This window comes from Protomyctophum parallelum (assembly GCF_964188405.1).
Source record: "Protomyctophum parallelum genome assembly, chromosome: 4".
NCBI classification, from domain to species: Eukaryota; Metazoa; Chordata; class Actinopteri; order Myctophiformes; family Myctophidae; genus Protomyctophum; species Protomyctophum parallelum.
The window spans coordinates 33,072,565-33,089,274 of NC_139700.1; the positions used below are offsets into that span (position 1 = coordinate 33,072,565).

General features: G+C 41.0%; 2 protein-coding genes across 3 annotated transcripts in view; one reads left to right on the forward strand and one right to left on the reverse strand.

Moving 5' to 3' along the window:
- Positions 1 to 15,427, forward strand: dnm1l (dynamin 1-like). Of its 2 annotated transcripts, XM_083763986.1 has the most exons (19): positions 1 to 200; positions 1,206 to 1,350; positions 2,925 to 2,971; positions 3,485 to 3,556; positions 3,630 to 3,716; positions 3,827 to 3,989; positions 4,088 to 4,208; positions 4,793 to 4,924; positions 5,498 to 5,704; positions 6,103 to 6,223; positions 7,166 to 7,321; positions 9,022 to 9,111; positions 9,212 to 9,304; positions 9,395 to 9,448; positions 9,831 to 9,893; positions 10,925 to 11,074; positions 11,426 to 11,535; positions 12,735 to 12,894; positions 13,779 to 15,427. In XM_083763986.1, the coding sequence occupies exons 1-19, from the start codon at positions 99 to 101 to the stop codon at positions 13,833 to 13,835; spliced, it is 2,130 nt and encodes a 709-aa protein (XP_083620112.1). In that variant the 5' UTR covers positions 1 to 98; the 3' UTR covers positions 13,836 to 15,427. The 2 variants fall into 2 exon arrangements, with proteins under 2 accessions (XP_083620112.1, XP_083620113.1); XM_083763987.1 differs by lacking the exon at positions 9,831 to 9,893.
- Positions 14,676 to 16,710, reverse strand: part of tnnt2d (troponin T2d, cardiac) — a 16,257-nt gene continuing 14,222 nt past the window's right edge. The window contains exons 11-13 of the mRNA XM_083763989.1: positions 16,203 to 16,293; positions 15,584 to 15,621; positions 14,676 to 14,885 (exon numbers count right to left, since the gene is read on the reverse strand). Coding sequence (XP_083620115.1) covers positions 14,846 to 14,885; positions 15,584 to 15,621; positions 16,203 to 16,293 — 169 coding nt within the window. The 3' untranslated portion in view covers positions 14,676 to 14,845. The remainder of the gene's footprint in view (positions 14,886 to 15,583; positions 15,622 to 16,202; positions 16,294 to 16,710) is intronic.

Below are 16,710 nucleotides of genomic sequence, written 5' to 3' on the forward strand. Positions count from 1 at the left end.
TAGGAGGGGACATTGAATGACTTTGTACCCGCGGCGCGGTGCTTATCTGGGTAGTTTGTGGTAGTCAGTTTTGACGGGTACCTATTTCAATAACAGCTATGGAAGCCCTTATACCCGTCATAAACAAACTACAAGATGTATTCAACACAGTCGGTGCGGATATCATCCAGCTACCGCAAATAGCTGTTGTTGGAACCCAGGTAGGAATCGTAGTGGTAGAAGATAGCAAGCTAACTGGCGCTAACCTGCTGCAGTGCTGCTTGCTCAGCTCATTGACTTATATTATCATATTTCAGCTTGCCTTTTAGACATAACCATTAAATGTTGATACGTATTCTACAAACATCCAACAACCGTATCAACATTTGACTACAATAGCTTGGCCTAAATGACTGAGAGACAATCACGTGTCAGTTAACGAATTAACTGACATTAATTTCCTCAAAATGAAACCTACAGCAAGCTACCGAGATATATCTCATTTTGTTAAACTTGGATCAAGACTCAGTCTTGTATCAAGGTTAATAATTTGTATTCCACACACAAACTTAACTGTCATGTCCCAACAGCAGTCGCTTCTTTCTAGAAAATTATGATGGCTATTCAGAAACCAAACATTTGTGTTGACTTCATTGTTTTCCATTCACACCACACGCAGACAGGGCAGTGGGAACCTGTCTAGTTCCTTTCTCATGCAGTTTATGCGACCTGTGTTGCAACTTGCTTAATTCATTTAGTAAACATAAATTAAGCAGTACTGTCCACATTTACAGGTCAACATCTCTGCATTGTACACGTTTTGACAGACACCTGCGGTTGACATAGGCCAGCCAGTGACAGGACAGGGCATTTCATATGGGTCATTGTCAGGAGCTCGCTCCCAACTCTTATAGTTGCGTGCCACAGTGACAGTCTACTACACCAGCTAAATACACATTACAACAACTTATTAATTACCATTTACCAGTCGATTAAAGGGAAATCCTACCAGGCTATGTGCAAACCTTTGCCATACCAGTTCTCAGGGGGACATGGGTGTTACTACTTACTTCCCAATTGTGAAACCCAACTTTAAAAGAACAACACCCATGGAAGGAGTGTCCCATGCTATGTACTATAGTCATTACTGAATGAGTCATAGGCCTACATACTGTAGCTTCATATTTTGCTAGTAAGTTTGTAACCATTCGTTTTTGTGTTTACAGAGCAGTGGGAAGAGTTCTGTGCTAGAGAGCCTGGTTGGCAAAGACCTCCTACCACGCGGTTGTGGTGTTGTCACCCGAAGGCCTCTTATCCTTCAGCTGGTACACATAGACCCAGAGGACCGTAGGAAAAGCAGCGAAGAGAATGGTAATGACAACAAGTCTTCGCCTCTACAGTTTCCGCCTATTGCTGGCTGATTTCTGTTTGTAAGATCCCTGTCATAGCTGTCACTGGAGAAACGCTGGCAGACAAAAATCCCTATTTGGCTGGTAAAATACTGAAAGTTCCTTGGGAGTCCTGAAATCAATGTACAGTACCATACTGTTTGTTTCCAGATAAGTGTATATTAAGCTTGGTCTTAATTAATTTGGCTTGGCCTGTTTGGTTTGATTCTAGCATTTTATGGATATTCAGTTTTTTGAGCAGGGTTTTGGTGCAGGCTAAACTAGCCTGACAATATATATATATTGATATTATGAGATATGACACTAGATTATCGTCTGGAATTTTGGAAATTGTAATAGCATTGTCTTTTCCTGGTTTTATCACTTATTTTACTTTTAAAGCTTGTGGGTCGACTCTTTAGAAATATTTTTTTGAAAGTAATTTGATATTATCACAATGCATGCATTTATGGTCACAACCACAATATCGATATCAAGGGTTTTGGTCAAAAATACCATGATATTTGATTTTGTCCATATATAACTGGGCCAAAATGTGTTGCTTTGGGCATATTGAAATAGGTGAATGCAGTCACAGAGCATGATATAGCAGTCCGTCTGCAATGAGTCATGTTACGTCAGCAGATATTGAGGTCAGCAATATCTTGCATCTACTGTAGTGTATAGTACAGGAGAGAGGTGACGTACCCAGCAGATGGAAACCTTTTAAAAGGTTTCACTAGTTGTGGATTTTGTTGTGTATCTGTGTTCTGGGAATGGCTACTTGCATTGCTGCAGTGTGCTGTGCCAGAACTGCAGTTTAGCCTAGCTAACACCATTCTCCTTTCATCTCTCCTGAACCAACAGACTCCAATTCCAGGAAAAATGGACACCTTTACAGAGGTCTCCTTTTCCTTGCCTTCTTTTGTCTACATTTAGCATCTTCCCTTTCTTATGCCCATTTTGTCACTTATTTGTGTTGCCTTAATTAAGCTACCCAGTGTTGTGGCTTAGCATAATTCAGCTCATCGTGCACCATCCCCATTATGGCTGGTCTCTGTTTAATTCAAAGTTAGTTGAACAATTTAACTGAATCAATCAAGGAAATTGTATTCAGTTTGAAATTACCCTGGAGTTTTGAAAGTCATAATAATTTAGCACTTCACTGTGATTCCAATTTGCTTAAACAAACTCCACTTTGAACTAACTGACTAACAGACTCCACCCCTTTGTTTTTGTGTCCTTAATTGTGTAACTCGGCTCCACAGTTGTCGCTATTTTCCACGTGTTGGGCTATATATAAAGCTTTGTTGTTTATTCATATCCTTGGCTCTTGGCTGTGGATTGCTTTCTGGCCTAAAGCGCACATTCCCATCCCAGCTGAAGTGACAAGCAAACATACAGCACCATCCCCTGAGACATATAACCTGATGACAGTTATAATCAGTCACATCTGATCTCAAAGCTACATGATGTCAAACAAGCAGGAACTGGCACCTTCTCAGGATGAAAGATTCCTGATTCCTTTCCCTTTTTCTTCTTTTTTTTTTTTTACAGGCATCGATGGAGAGGAATGGGGCAAATTTCTACACACAAAAAATAAGGTAGGTTATTGACCACGTCTATGAATAGAAACCCCTGAATATTTGATAACCCAGCTCAGATAATGAAACCTGCTCCCTGTATAAAATTGTATTGATTAGTTGGCGGTCGTGGAATAGTTGCCAGAGGCACGATTGTGGTTTTCTGGAGTACGTGAATCAACAGGAACTTGTACAATCTGTTATCAAATCAAGTGCACTGCAGTAGCTAAAAATATAACTGGATTTTCTCTAGGGCTAATGTCCTCACGAGGGGATCATGGCTTTTCTCTGCTTCAGTGTCCCAAATACAGTAGTTAATGAGATTCTGAAAAAATAATACCTTTTATGTGTTGGTACGGTCCCATGATGATGTATTATACTGTTTGCAGGACCTTTCAGAAAATGACTGCGTGATTATCCACTTTTAACCTGTCGTCCTGTTTTGGGCATGTTGTTATAGGCGAAAATTGCAAAATATTTCCAAATTGTGAGTAATTTTCCAAAATAGCACAAATTGTATTTTTCCCCCCTCAGATATACACAGAGTTTGATGAGATCAGGCAAGAAATTGAAGCGGAAACCGAACGAGTATCTGGAAATAACAAGGTATGCTAATTCCCCACATAGCGAGACAACACAAATCGGATGACGACAGAGATGTAATCGTTTTCTGTTGTAGGGGATCAGTGATGAGCCCATTCACCTGAAGATCTTCTCACCACATGTAGTCAACCTGACGTTGGTGGATCTGCCTGGGATTACAAAGGTAATGCAAAGAGCAGATGTTCGTCAAGACCAGTAACTTACATAGAATTTGGGTGACTAAGAGCTAACTGTGTAACTACTGTGCGTGCGCGTGTGTGTCCGTCCAAACAGGTTCCAGTGGGAGACCAGCCCAAAGATATTGAGCTCCAGATCAGAGATCTGATCCTGAAGTACATCTCCAACCCCAACAGTATTATCCTTGCTGTGACTGCTGCAAACACAGACATGGCCACCTCCGATGCACTCAAGGTCGCGCGCGAGGTTGACCCTGATGGTAAACATCCCCCCCCCCCCTTCTATTTTCCGTTGCTTTAGTTTAATTTAGGTCTGTTCTTCCTGTCTTTTTGAATTTTGAATTTGTATCATGTTTAGGAAGGAGGACATTAGCAGTGGTGACTAAGCTTGATTTGATGGACGCTGGCACTGATGCCATGGACGTACTGATGGGCAGAGTTATTCCTGTCAAACTGGGTCTCATCGGTGTTGTCAACAGGTATGAAACCCTACTGTCGTATTGATCTAATGGCATTCACTGCTCCTAATAGTTAGACATACAGGATAAATTCCATATATGCACAATTGTTATTATTATTGGTATTATGATTTACTACTAGAGGTCTTCACAGGTCCAATTTGACCAACCCGTACCCAAATAGACCCGCAAAAAATGTACCCAGAACCGAATGGACCCGCCGCTATTATTTGAATTCTAGCTGAGTTGTCTGCAAATTAGGGGAAGTTCTCGATAAGCCTTTTGGCTTTTAACTTCTCCTGCACAATATTAATGTATGATTATTTTTCCTGTTTTTAACCTTTTTTTATGTGCGAATAAATAAAACCTGAACCGGAGCCAATATCAACAACATATATGATATAACTGCCCTGACTTATTTTGTTGTTGTTTGTAAGTAGTAGCGCCTACTTCCTTACTTACGAAGACCTCTAATTACTACTATTGCTATTCTATCTACTATATCTTTATGAGATTCAAAATTATGTTTTATGTTTGACTGTTTTTATTTGTTCACTGTCGGGGATGACTCGGCTATATTTGTTCTGTTGATACCCACCTCCTAGGAGTCAGCTAGACATCAACAATAAGAAGTCGGTGACAGATTCCATTCGTGATGAATATGCCTTCCTACAGAAGAAGTACCCCTCCCTTGCAAACAGAAATGGAACCAAATATCTGGCCAGAACATTGAACAGGTACGATATAATTATAACTCTTCCATCTTTCAGTTCTCTCTCTCAGAACTATGGATGGATAGATAAATAAATCAGTGAACATATAATATACTTTCTATATGCACATACTGTACTACGGGTGATAGATTTTACATTTACCTATGCCTATATTTATTTATATCTAACTACTTGACTATACATGACAATACAATATGTACATATTGATCCACATTATATTTATTTATGTTAGTCAGTCAAAATGCAGGTGGTCAGGTCAGTCACTAGGGTTTTACGTCTATGTGCCATTTTGGTTTTATTGTTGATGAAGCACACAAATGACACAATACATATCCACTATACACCCCTGACTAGGCCAGGTTGGATGTTAAAGCATTTTTATACTGTTACCCAATCTTTACTAGTCTAGTATTGTTACATATTCTGTAATTATTCTCTTCCCTTGTCTGTAACTTTGTGTAATCCTTACTGTTGTGCTGCTATGACAACTGAATATCCCTTGGGATCAATATACGTCTATTTTCACAGTATCTATAGGCGATTAAAAGCTAAATCTTGTTTCTTTCCTCGCGGCAGGTTACTCATGCACCACATTAGAGATTGTCTTCCTGAGCTGAAGACTCGGATCAACGTGCTGGCTGCCCAGTACCAGTCCCTACTGGGCAGCTACGGTGAACCTGTAGAGGACCAGAGTTCCACCTTGCTGCAACTCATCACTAAGTTTGCCGCAGAGTACTGCCACACGATAGAGGGCACAGCCAAGTACATCGAGACAGCTGAACTGTGAGTTACGCAACCCTGATGACTGCATGCAAGCACCTTTATAGACCACTGAGGGGAGCTAGTGCAGTGGTTCTCAAACGTCTTCATGGCAAGGACCCCCAAAATGTATTCCGCAGAATATTTTCACCCGTCTGGTCCCATCTGAAAATATTCTGTGCCAGGGACCCCCAGAATAGAAGATTTGGGGGTTTTTTTAAAGGCAAAATTATAAATAAATAAAAAGTCAAACATTGTACAAGCAAGCAAGCAGTGACACTGTGAGCTTGTAGATCTGCTATTTCTTTGTAAAAATAGATAGTGTTTAAAATGATTCATTGTCTCAGGAAGTGTCAACTGTCAACCACTGACAAGTTCTGACTCCTTGAATGGCCCCTTGTGAATTCTTGTCTTCTTTTTAGATGTGGTGGAGCAAGAATCTGTTATATCTTCCATGAAACATTTGGACGCACGCTGGAATCCGTAGATCCGCTGGGTGGTCTGACAACTATAGATGTGCTCACAGCGATACGAAACGCAACGGTGAGTTAGTGTCGCAATGGAAAAGAGAAGAAACTGAAACAAACATAAAAATCAAAATATAAAATTCAGTGCAGATTATTATTGTGCAAGTTTACTCACTTTAAAAATGACAACTCCATTTTGGGCATGTTGTCTGTCAGTATTGTCAAAAATGCCAAAAATGTTCAATAATGGCTAAAATATGGGGCACGGTGGCACAGTTGGTTGTGCTGTCGCCTCACAGCTAGAAGGTCCTCGGTTCGATTCCCGCTCGGGGCGCTGTGGGTACTGGCGGCGTGTTTCCTCCTCCGCGTCATCAGTGCCCATACCCGAAGGCGGGGTTGGCGAAAGGGCCTTTCTGTGTGGTGTTTGCATGTTCTCCCCGTGTCCCCTAGGGTAGGTACCCTCCTGATGGAGGGGAAAGGAACTGGTTGGAATAACGTGTTCCTTCCACGCGCTACGTCCAACCAGGGAAACTCCCCCCTGTCAGGTGTAAAGGAGCAACTTGGACACTCAAGCATGAAGGAAGCATGAGTTAAGTCCGTTGCTCTCCCCAGGTTGGCGGAGGGTGTGTAGAGCCCAGGATCACATTAGATGATTGACACAGGGGTGAAAAATGGGTTACAAAATCGTGGGATAAAAAAATATATAAAAAAAAGAAAATTGCTAAAATAGCAGGTCCACAAGTTGTGCCTTGTGTGCTTGTAGATGGGCTATTTTCACCTTTTTATTTTATTTATTTATTTTATTTTTATTTTTGTGAGAGGTGGACGACATTTCCATTTATCCAGACTATTTGGGGGTCCTTTGTATGGAAAAGTTAGGGAAGCCATGTTTTAGATTACATTAGATATTTAGATTTACATTAGTGAAAATGTACGACAGTTTATAGTTTCACTGGTTCACTGTCTTCTGCACTTGAGTCAAAGATAGTTGTGGATTAATGGAGTTTGTGTGCACTAGGGTCCAAGGCCTGCTTTATTTGTGCCTGAAGTGTCATTTGAGTTGCTGGTGAAGAGGCAAGTGAAACGATTAGAAGAACCCAGTCTGCGCTGTGTGGAGCTGGTGCACGAGGAGATGCAGAGAATTATTCAACACTGCAGCAACTACAGCACGCAGGTAGGATGTGCGTGCACACACACGCACGCTAAAGCACATAGGTCAAAGTTAGACATTTTTTAGACACCCATCACGAACACAATGTTCTCTGAAAGGTTTGACTTCCATGTTAAGCTTTTTTTAAGTGATCTCAAAAGGAAAAAAACGTGTCTCAGAAGATCTTCTCAGGCTGTTGCACACCTCAAGAAAAATAAAAGGTTGTATAATAAGATTGGTTAGCATGACCAACTGCAATCGGTTCTCATGGAAATGCAAAGTACTTCAAATATTGGATGGATGGATGGATGACTTTAGAGCGCTATAGCAGAGCAGGTTAGTGTCTGCATGTAGACGGCATTGGACCATAGGTGGATGATTATGTTGTATCTAACATAACATTGGTGGTTGCCATTTAATAAATGGTCAACATATACCTTTTTGCTCAGTTTGGTTACCATAGAGACAGCACAAATGTGTATCATAAAATAAAATATGAAGGTATGAATTTATCATGGCCCAGATAAACCTCCTAGTGAGATTCATTTAAATTTGTTGACACACATGAATCCAAAATATACAAATATGTTCCAATGTTGCCAGAAACGGGAGGAATATCTTGTCGTTCAATGTAAGATCAAAGACCATATGATCAAATATTTTAATCAATTATTGAAGAGACACATTTATACATGGAATTCCCCAATATAGTAGTGGGAACGTTTCGAGCTGAAGCTCGTTACCACTTGAAGTAAAAGATATATCTGGGAGCAGAATTATTTATTCTTGAACTATCCTGTTTCTTGAACTATCCTGCCTATTGGGTTGTAGATGTGTGTATTGTTTTGGCTGTTTTTCTGCCTCATTATTCATACCAACCAATCAGAATAGTAGGTAAGCAGATGACGACGTCAATCATGTGGCTATGGCTAACCAGTTTGCTAACCAAACGAACACAGCCAACGAGCGCTACTAGCATGTAAACAAAAGAGGTAAAATGTGTCGGATGATGATGTTTATAAAACCTGTCGTTTCTGTAAATAAACTATTTATCATACGTCGATTTAATAGCCAGATTGATACGGTCGTGAGTCACTCAGTCACAGCAGTGGGGGCAGCCATGTTTGTTGTCTGATGCTGTCGAGTGAGGGGGCTGATGGGCAATCGCAGAGCTTAAAGTTCTCAGTCCTGGGGACTGATTTCAGTCCTGAGGATTTCATAGGGGTCATTTAATGGCATCAGTGTAGATTTGCAAAAAATAATTTTCAGTCTTGGGATTCTTTTTGGCTTTAAGCCCTGCCAATCGGCTGCAATGAACAGATTTTCGACTGAGACTGACACGGTCGTAGGGAGAGTCACCAGACCTGAATCGCCAGAACATATTTTCTTAATGGGCGTGGCTAGCAATTCAGGGCTGGGGCCAGGCTACTAACATACTAGTCAGCGGTCACAAATGAACAGAGCTGCTTTGCCCTATTGGCCTGTGCTGTGCATAAAATTGGCAACACTGGCGCTACACAACGTCATCATCACATACTAGTTATTCCTGCACATGGGACCCAAATATCTAACTTGTTCAGCACATTTAGCGCTGGGCCTACCATTAAGAATGAAGGAAAATGTTGCTTTGATTTCATTTGGTGTTATACTGCATACAACAGGTGGAATAAATGTTTTTCCAGTGTACTATACACTTTATTTTTTATTCTTGTCCATCCCTGCAGGAGTTGCTGCGGTTTCCGAAGCTCCACGATGCTATTGTAGAAGTGGTCACGTCCCTGCTAAGGAAAAGACTACCAGTCACCAATGACATGGTCAGTTTTGTTTGTTTACCCTCAAGATGCCTAGGTATTTTTAATTGATGCTTTCTGGGCTCAAATTTATTGTATCTTGTCTTTCTTATTTATTTTTCAGGTTCATAATCTCGTAGCAATTGAGCTTGCCTATATCAACACCAAGCATCCAGATTTCGCTGACGCCTGTGGTGTCATGAACAATAACATAGAAGTAAGAATTGAACCTCATTCCACGTATTCACTAAGGGGCAACGTAGAACAGTTGGCCAGTGAATAACTGCATTGCACTAATTTTTCACAGGAGCAGCGACGCAACAGAATGAGAGACATGCCATCTGCTGTCCCCAGAGAAAAGGTACTCTCAGGATTTATCCTCTCCTCCCCTGTTCTTCCCTCCTCTCTTTTCTGTTCTTTTCTCCAAGCTAACAAGATTTCAAATACTTTTTTCAAATGCTTATCTAATTAGCAAACCTATGGGGACACTTTCTTGGCCTACTGTAAATGAGACACGCACACATTCCTACCTCTGCTTTTAGGTCCTGTTAAGCTGGAATTGTACTTGTGCTACAGTTGCGCACCGAAAATAGCAGATCTTTGCAGCGGGCGGCGTGACCCGGTGTGGTGTGGTGGTGTGGTGTGCTTGCGTTTTTGGTGCACGACAATGCACGCAACAAAGTATATCAAGCTCTTTAGTTCTCCTTCCACCCCTCTCTTCCTCCTTTTCTCTCTCTCTCTAGTCTGTTAAGGACCCAGGTCACTCCCCCACTGCACCACCTTCTCCTGAGGGGGAGGCCGCCAAGGTGTGTGCCCTCACTGCTTGCTGATGGCATGGTCAACATCTACCCACTCCACACACACTTGTCTTGCTGCCCCAGCCTAACTAGAACCCTTGTTTTGTTCCCTGAAATGTCCCACCGACATCCCCCTTTATAACCATAGTCTCTCATGAAGGCCTTGTTGGACCGTACACTGTAAAATCCTCAATGTTAAATTAGCTCTTGCGTGTACAAATGTAACCAATTGGACACATTACAAATGGATAAATGAACACTGAAGATTTTGCTGTGTATCTGTCCATTGCATACTGTTTTTATCTATACATTGGTCTGTCTGTGTGTTTGTATGTCTGGAGTTGACCTCGGAAACCGCTGGAACTATCAGCTCTAAATTAATACACAAATTCTTATTTTTAACATATTTTTGTACTTCTTTAATATTTCATTTTTGAGGGGCACTAGCCCCTCCTATACACAGGTTTAATGTTTGTTCAATGTTTTGTACGGATTGACAATGAAGGGAAAATTTACGTTGTCATGTGTCATTTACGTCATATTGTCTCTTTATTGTTAATGGTGTTTAATGTTTGTGTTTGCACCGTTTGTTTTACATCACCATTACATCACCTAATCAACATGAGTTAGGCTTTAATATATTAGCGCCCCTCACTTCACACGGGAGTTATTTTAATTTTATAATGTAAGTCAACAGGGCTCTGATCAGGCTTAAAACTTGTCTAAATTAGATATATTATAGTTGACATCAGATGCTGGTCACATGAAGTCCGAGAGCAACATTGGAGCCAAGAATGAAGACTGCATAAATAAGCAACATGTTGAAAATAACATCTCTCCAATCAAAGAAGACCTGTGTCTATTTGATTGCTTAGTCATTTGTCTTTCATTTTATTAATCCCTCCCAGAATTTCCGGAAACCTATTAACGTCACTGCCTGTCTGTGTGTGCACCTTGTGCCAGTGTATCATTCAAATGCATGGCAAGACAAGTCCCATACCGTATCTGGCTGACAGCCGTCCATCCGTTCATCCCTGCAGGCAGGAGGCTCCCAGAGCGGCTCCCTCAGTGAACAGGTGGATGGGGGAACCGGCACCTGGAGGGGCATGCTGAAGAAGGGAGAGGATGGTATGCCTGTAGACAAGGGCTCCGGCTCTGCCAGGGGCTATGCTGTCAACCTGCTAGATGTGGTGGGTACTCCAGGCCTAGGTATACACCATGTTTAAGGGCTGTCCACACCAAGCACTATAGCCACAATGCTAATTATGTGAGCATTCACAGACACTGATGTTAAAGTTGGGGTGTGGACAAGTTATACGTTTATAGTTATAGTTGTGTTAGGTGTGGACGACCCATTAATACCATACTAGCGATAATTATGAATAATGAAGTAAGCTACTTTATAAACAAAGATCTTGACAGAGAGTTAGTACATCTCCAAACAGGGATTTTATGACGGTTCTCCTGTTTTGTTTTACACTTTGTTGCATCATATTTCTTCAGTCTTTAATAAATTAGATTGCTTATTGTTGTGTTTCCAGCCTGTGCCAGTCTCCCGGAAGCTGTCTGCTCGGGAGCAGAGAGACTGCGAGGTCATTGAGAGGCTCATTAAGTCCTACTTCCTCATCGTACGGAAAAACATCCAGGATAGGTACACATCTTTACCCCTTAAGTATCCGTACAATCCGTACGTTTCATGTCAAGTTTCATTGCGATGTCGGAACTACAATAAGAATGGCAGTGCATGATTGCAGCTAGGCGTCCAATCTATTGTGCCGTCTGTTTCAAATAACTTGACATACTGTATCATACGGATTGGTTAAAATAATGTTTTATGATATTAAAATCAGTATTAAAATCATTCTTTTCTTCTCCATTACTTTCTTAGAAGTAATGCCTTTTTCACTCTATTTTCACGAGCAAAATAAAGGAATGTGAAAGGGAGTTTAACTAGCCTGGCATGGCCAGCCAAATATCACTGCTTTCCTGTGGCAGATTTGTCTGATTTCCAGGCTAGAGTTTGACTACTGTTCAATTTTTGGTATGGGTCACCATAACTGTAACAGAACAGTGACATAATCCAAAATATTTGTCTTAACCCATTCTGACCGGGCACCCATTTTGGTGTCGGCATCATGTTATGCTTTAGCTATTTAAAAATAGCAGATCTACAAGCTCATATCGCACCACCGAGTGGCGCGATAAGAGCTTGTAGGTCTGCTATTTTTTTTTTAAATCGAAGAACGACTGACATTTTTAGAATCTGATCTCAGGTCAGAATGGGTTCGTCAGACCAGCGTGTGTCCAGTGGAAACCTCGTATGAATCTGATCTCAGGTCAGAATGGGTTAATAGAAAGCAAATTTTCTTTGTTTCCTGTATTATTTTCTCTTATAATATAACTGTGTTTTGACATTTAGGTAAAAAGATTAACCCATTCTGGGTGTGAACTGTGAACCCCTTTTGGTGTTTTAAGCATTATGTTACACTTTAGCTATTGAAAAATAGCAGATCTACAAGCTCATAGCACGCTACGATCTTGTAGGTCTGCTATTTTAGAAAAATCGTGTGGCGCAAATCTTTGAATATATATTCTTTCCGAGCGAAGGTTTTTAACTCAAATCTTTGCTTCTGGGGGGAGGGGTCGCTGGAACAGCATATTTTCAGATTAGGGTCGGCGGCCAATTAAATATATTTTTGGGGGTCCTTGACGTGAAAATGTTTGAGAACATAGGTTTTTCAGAAAACTGTCACGTTTTAGACAACTTTTATAGAATCGTCCTCAGGTCTAAATGTGTTTAATAAAAATAATGATTTTTTTCCTCCTCCCTCCTGTCACATGAACTCCCAGCGTCCCCAAGGCAGTGATGCACTTCCTGGTCAACCATGTGAAGGACTGTCTTCAGAGTGAGCTAGTGGGTCAGCTCTACAAGGCAGGCCTGCTGGACGACCTCCTCACAGAGTCTGAGGACATGGCCCAGAGACGCAATGAGGCCGCAGACATGCTCAAGGTCAGTGGGGACCGGGGACCCCCTGGGGTCCTTGAGGGAGTTCCAGGGGGTCCCCAGCTAAATCATAGTTTGGAACCAAATTGACTCTGAGAGTGTACAAATGGTGTACATTTGGTTCCATTTGTACACTCTCAGAGTTAAATTAACATTGATTTTACAATATAAATTGGGGGTCCCAGAGATAGAGATGTCATTAAATGGGGGTCCGTAGACTAACGCACGTCAAACTGGGGGTCCTTGAAATGAAACTAGTTGAGAATCTCTGCTAGAGCCGTGAAAATCTTCTCTTATGGGGGTCCCTGGCATTTTCAAATGGAGGTGTGTGGGCTAATTAGTGACAATTTGGGGATCCTTGCCATGAAAACGTTTGGGAACCACTGCTCAAGGTAACCATGTTTACTGGCAAGTGCAACAATTAACCACTTGAGCTCTATTATGTACTTTGTTGTACGCAAGTGCCTCGTGAAAATGTAAGGCGTTTTTGAGCTTGAAAATCAGATTTTCACTATTGTTGAAAAATAATCAATTTTAGACATATTTCTGTGGTCTACTGGCAGCGTGCATACAAAGTTTGACTTGTATCAGTCCAGCAGTTTGCTAGATTAGCTACAGAAATACCACACAACCACAGACGCTCTCATAGATGCTAGCCTCTGAGCCACACCGTAAAAATGAAAGAACAATTATTACTTTTTAATGTAACCTATGATGACCTGCCCAGAATGGGGACACCAGGTTGAAAGTGGTTCAGAATACATTCAGTATGCAGCCAAATTAGCTCCAAGTAAGAGCTTTGTTTAAATCAATATGGAATGTTTGGTTATAGTGAATGTACAACGTTATATTTTTGTGTTCACTCTGTTCTTTTTCATACCTGTCCCCAGGCATTGCAGAAAGCCAGCCAGGTGATAGCAGAGATCAGGGAAACTCATTTATGGTGAGGACGATCTTACATGGACCCTGCTCTGTCTCCCAGCGTCCCAGTCCACAGAGACGCTAACCCCCAACATGCACTGGTATCAATAAGTGTGTATTACCGAAATGTAGTTATATGTACAATATGGACTTGGAAGTACATCAACAAGGCAGCACATATCACTATCCCAGCCTCCGCCATCTGCATAGCACATGCACACATCTTGTATGTAAGTAGTACAGTAAGTACATTAAGCTTCACCATGTGGGGTTCAGAGGAGGATTATTTGTCCATATTGTAGATTTACAGACAAACCGACTAGATTAAGTACTTTGGTGTTAATGAATTTTCATTTTCCTGTTAAGAGTATATGACGTAACATAATGTGTGTGCTGAGGATATATCTTAAGAAACGATGCAACCCTAATTAGGTTATTTGTATTGTTTATACCATACGAGTAAGATGAACTACCCTGCCATATAGTTTACATGCTGTTAGTGTTCCGTTTTCAGTGCATTCTTCCTTCACATTCAAGGTTATTGTCTCAAGTTAAAGGTGATTCAATTTATTTTCAGTACAAGCTTCCATGATGTGCAACAAAGCTAAAACAGATTAATTTCAGTTGTCATTTAGATTTCATGTCCTGTACTTGTTCTGTATGATATCACAATATAGTTACTGTAACTGTGAGGTCTCCCATCCTACTACCAGTACCTTATTCAAAATGCACTTGCTGAATAATTCTGGATGCTGTTGAGCTTGGTGTTTTATGAGTAGTACATCACAAGTAGTAGCTAAATTTCAGCCGGGTAAGGCACTTAAGACAAAATAACATCAATGCAACTTTTAATAAAGGCAACACAGTATCTGTAATGGTTCATTTATTTTGATACGTTGATGTTTGACACATAGCCCAACACTACAGAAATGTTGGGCTACATAACGGCATATATGAACACACATAAGAGACATGGGCTGATGATCCCCGGACTGAGTCATCGTCTGCCCTGCAGCCGTCCGGCATCTGCTTTACCTTACCGCCGGGTAATCTTGCCCTTGCCACGGCCTTTTGCGCTGTAAAGAGCACCAGAAATGGTCAACATTCAAGCCACGCATAGTTCAGCTATTGGCACCAATGGAAGTCACTCAGTACTCAGCACTCAACACTCCTGGGGAGCACCTGGGGCGGGAGGGGGTCAAAATGACTAATGGCCTGGGTGAGAGTATGTGTAATACTTTATGTTTTGTCAGTGCTGTCACCAGGGAACAGGGTTTTATTTATTTTGGGCCATGTTGTTTTGGAAAGGGAAAATCCTCCATAAACCAAAAGGCATCCTTGTGTGATGTATTGCTACAATTTCAGACTGTCACTATACTATGAATTGTATTGCACCCACACACATTTCTGTCTGGTCCTCCTTGCAGACTGCAATGCAAACATTCACACATGGTACAAATGGTGTTGAGCGTGAGTGTGTTGAGCGTGGACATGGTTGCACATTGATTAGTAGCCTTGCAGAATGTCAAGGTTATTCTTTGCTTTGATACAGTATTGTTTTTGCTTTGCTTTTCTTTTTGCATTTGAAGAATATGTTCAAATAAAATTGGATCCTTAATGACCTGATTCATTCTTGGCCATGGTCTTAATGGAGATTAGAATTAGTAACAAGAGAGGCAAATGGAGTTGGAAGATGTAACAAGCCTGCTTTCATAAACAAATTGTCAATGTTGGTCTAGATCAAAAATACTTTTGGCCTCCTAGCTGTGCTTACCTCTGGTGGTCCCTGACACGAGCAAGAAGCAGATTAACCTGTAAAGATGCAGAAAAGCATGACTAAATCATTAAAGTCCATCAAATTATCTGATTAGTAACAAAATAATCTTGAAGTCTATTGATACAATAGGCCCCTGTGCATTGTGTGCAAGTGTGCATAACTATCCCAGCTGTTTCCAGAAGGTGTATCCGTTTTCTATTCCGGTCCAGTTCCCATAGATTTGTTTGCTTTGCTCAGCAGCAGATGTAAACCAGTGTTTCTAGTTCAATCTGTCAATCAATGCTCAATTATATTAGGCCCGCGATCCCACCCTTCACCACTACATGTGAAATGGTACACAAATAGTCTCCTAAGTGGACACCATATAGACTTAACATAAAACTATAAGACAAATTTACCATTGAGGAGAGACCGGGACAGGAGAACAGTGAAGTAATGGTGACCACCAATGTTCTTGTTCTGAACAAATTGTGGTCCTTCCATTTATGTGGTTCTAACGCAAGCCATTGTTTGCGAAACATAGCATATTGTTGCAGAGGTCACGGTATATCACAGTTGTGTGTAATGACTGAATGTGATCATTTTCATTTGAGTTATGTCTTCTTGACTGTCTTACATCATATTTCTGACCCTTGAGTTTCTCAGTTAAGTCAAACTTCTCTGCCTCCAGGTCCATCATCCAGTTCCACATCTCAGTGGCCTTTTCCCTAAAACAAACAAAGCAATTCATTGTCCAAAGTGTGTCAAATTATATAGAAATGTACTGAAACCTTTCATTAGTGTGTGCTTTTTTAAATAATCTAAGTCTACAAAATAACTCAAGTAAATAAAATATCTCAAATATTTTTCCGAGTACAGTACAGTACTTAAACTAGAAAAAGTGCCCTTCTGGGCACAGGTCTCCACCAGGATAGGAATGTAGGACATTGCAGCTTGCCTTCATCTGGTGGTTGGATAAAAGGGCAACAAAAGTAAATGAACTTTGGAAGCCAATCTTAACCAATCAGGATGGAGTCTGAGAAATCTGAAAGACCGGTTTCGTTGAATGGCTCTAGAGAGACTGTGTACCAATTTGCGTGATGTTTGGACAAAATCTGTAGGTGTACTGTGCAAAAACTTGTTTT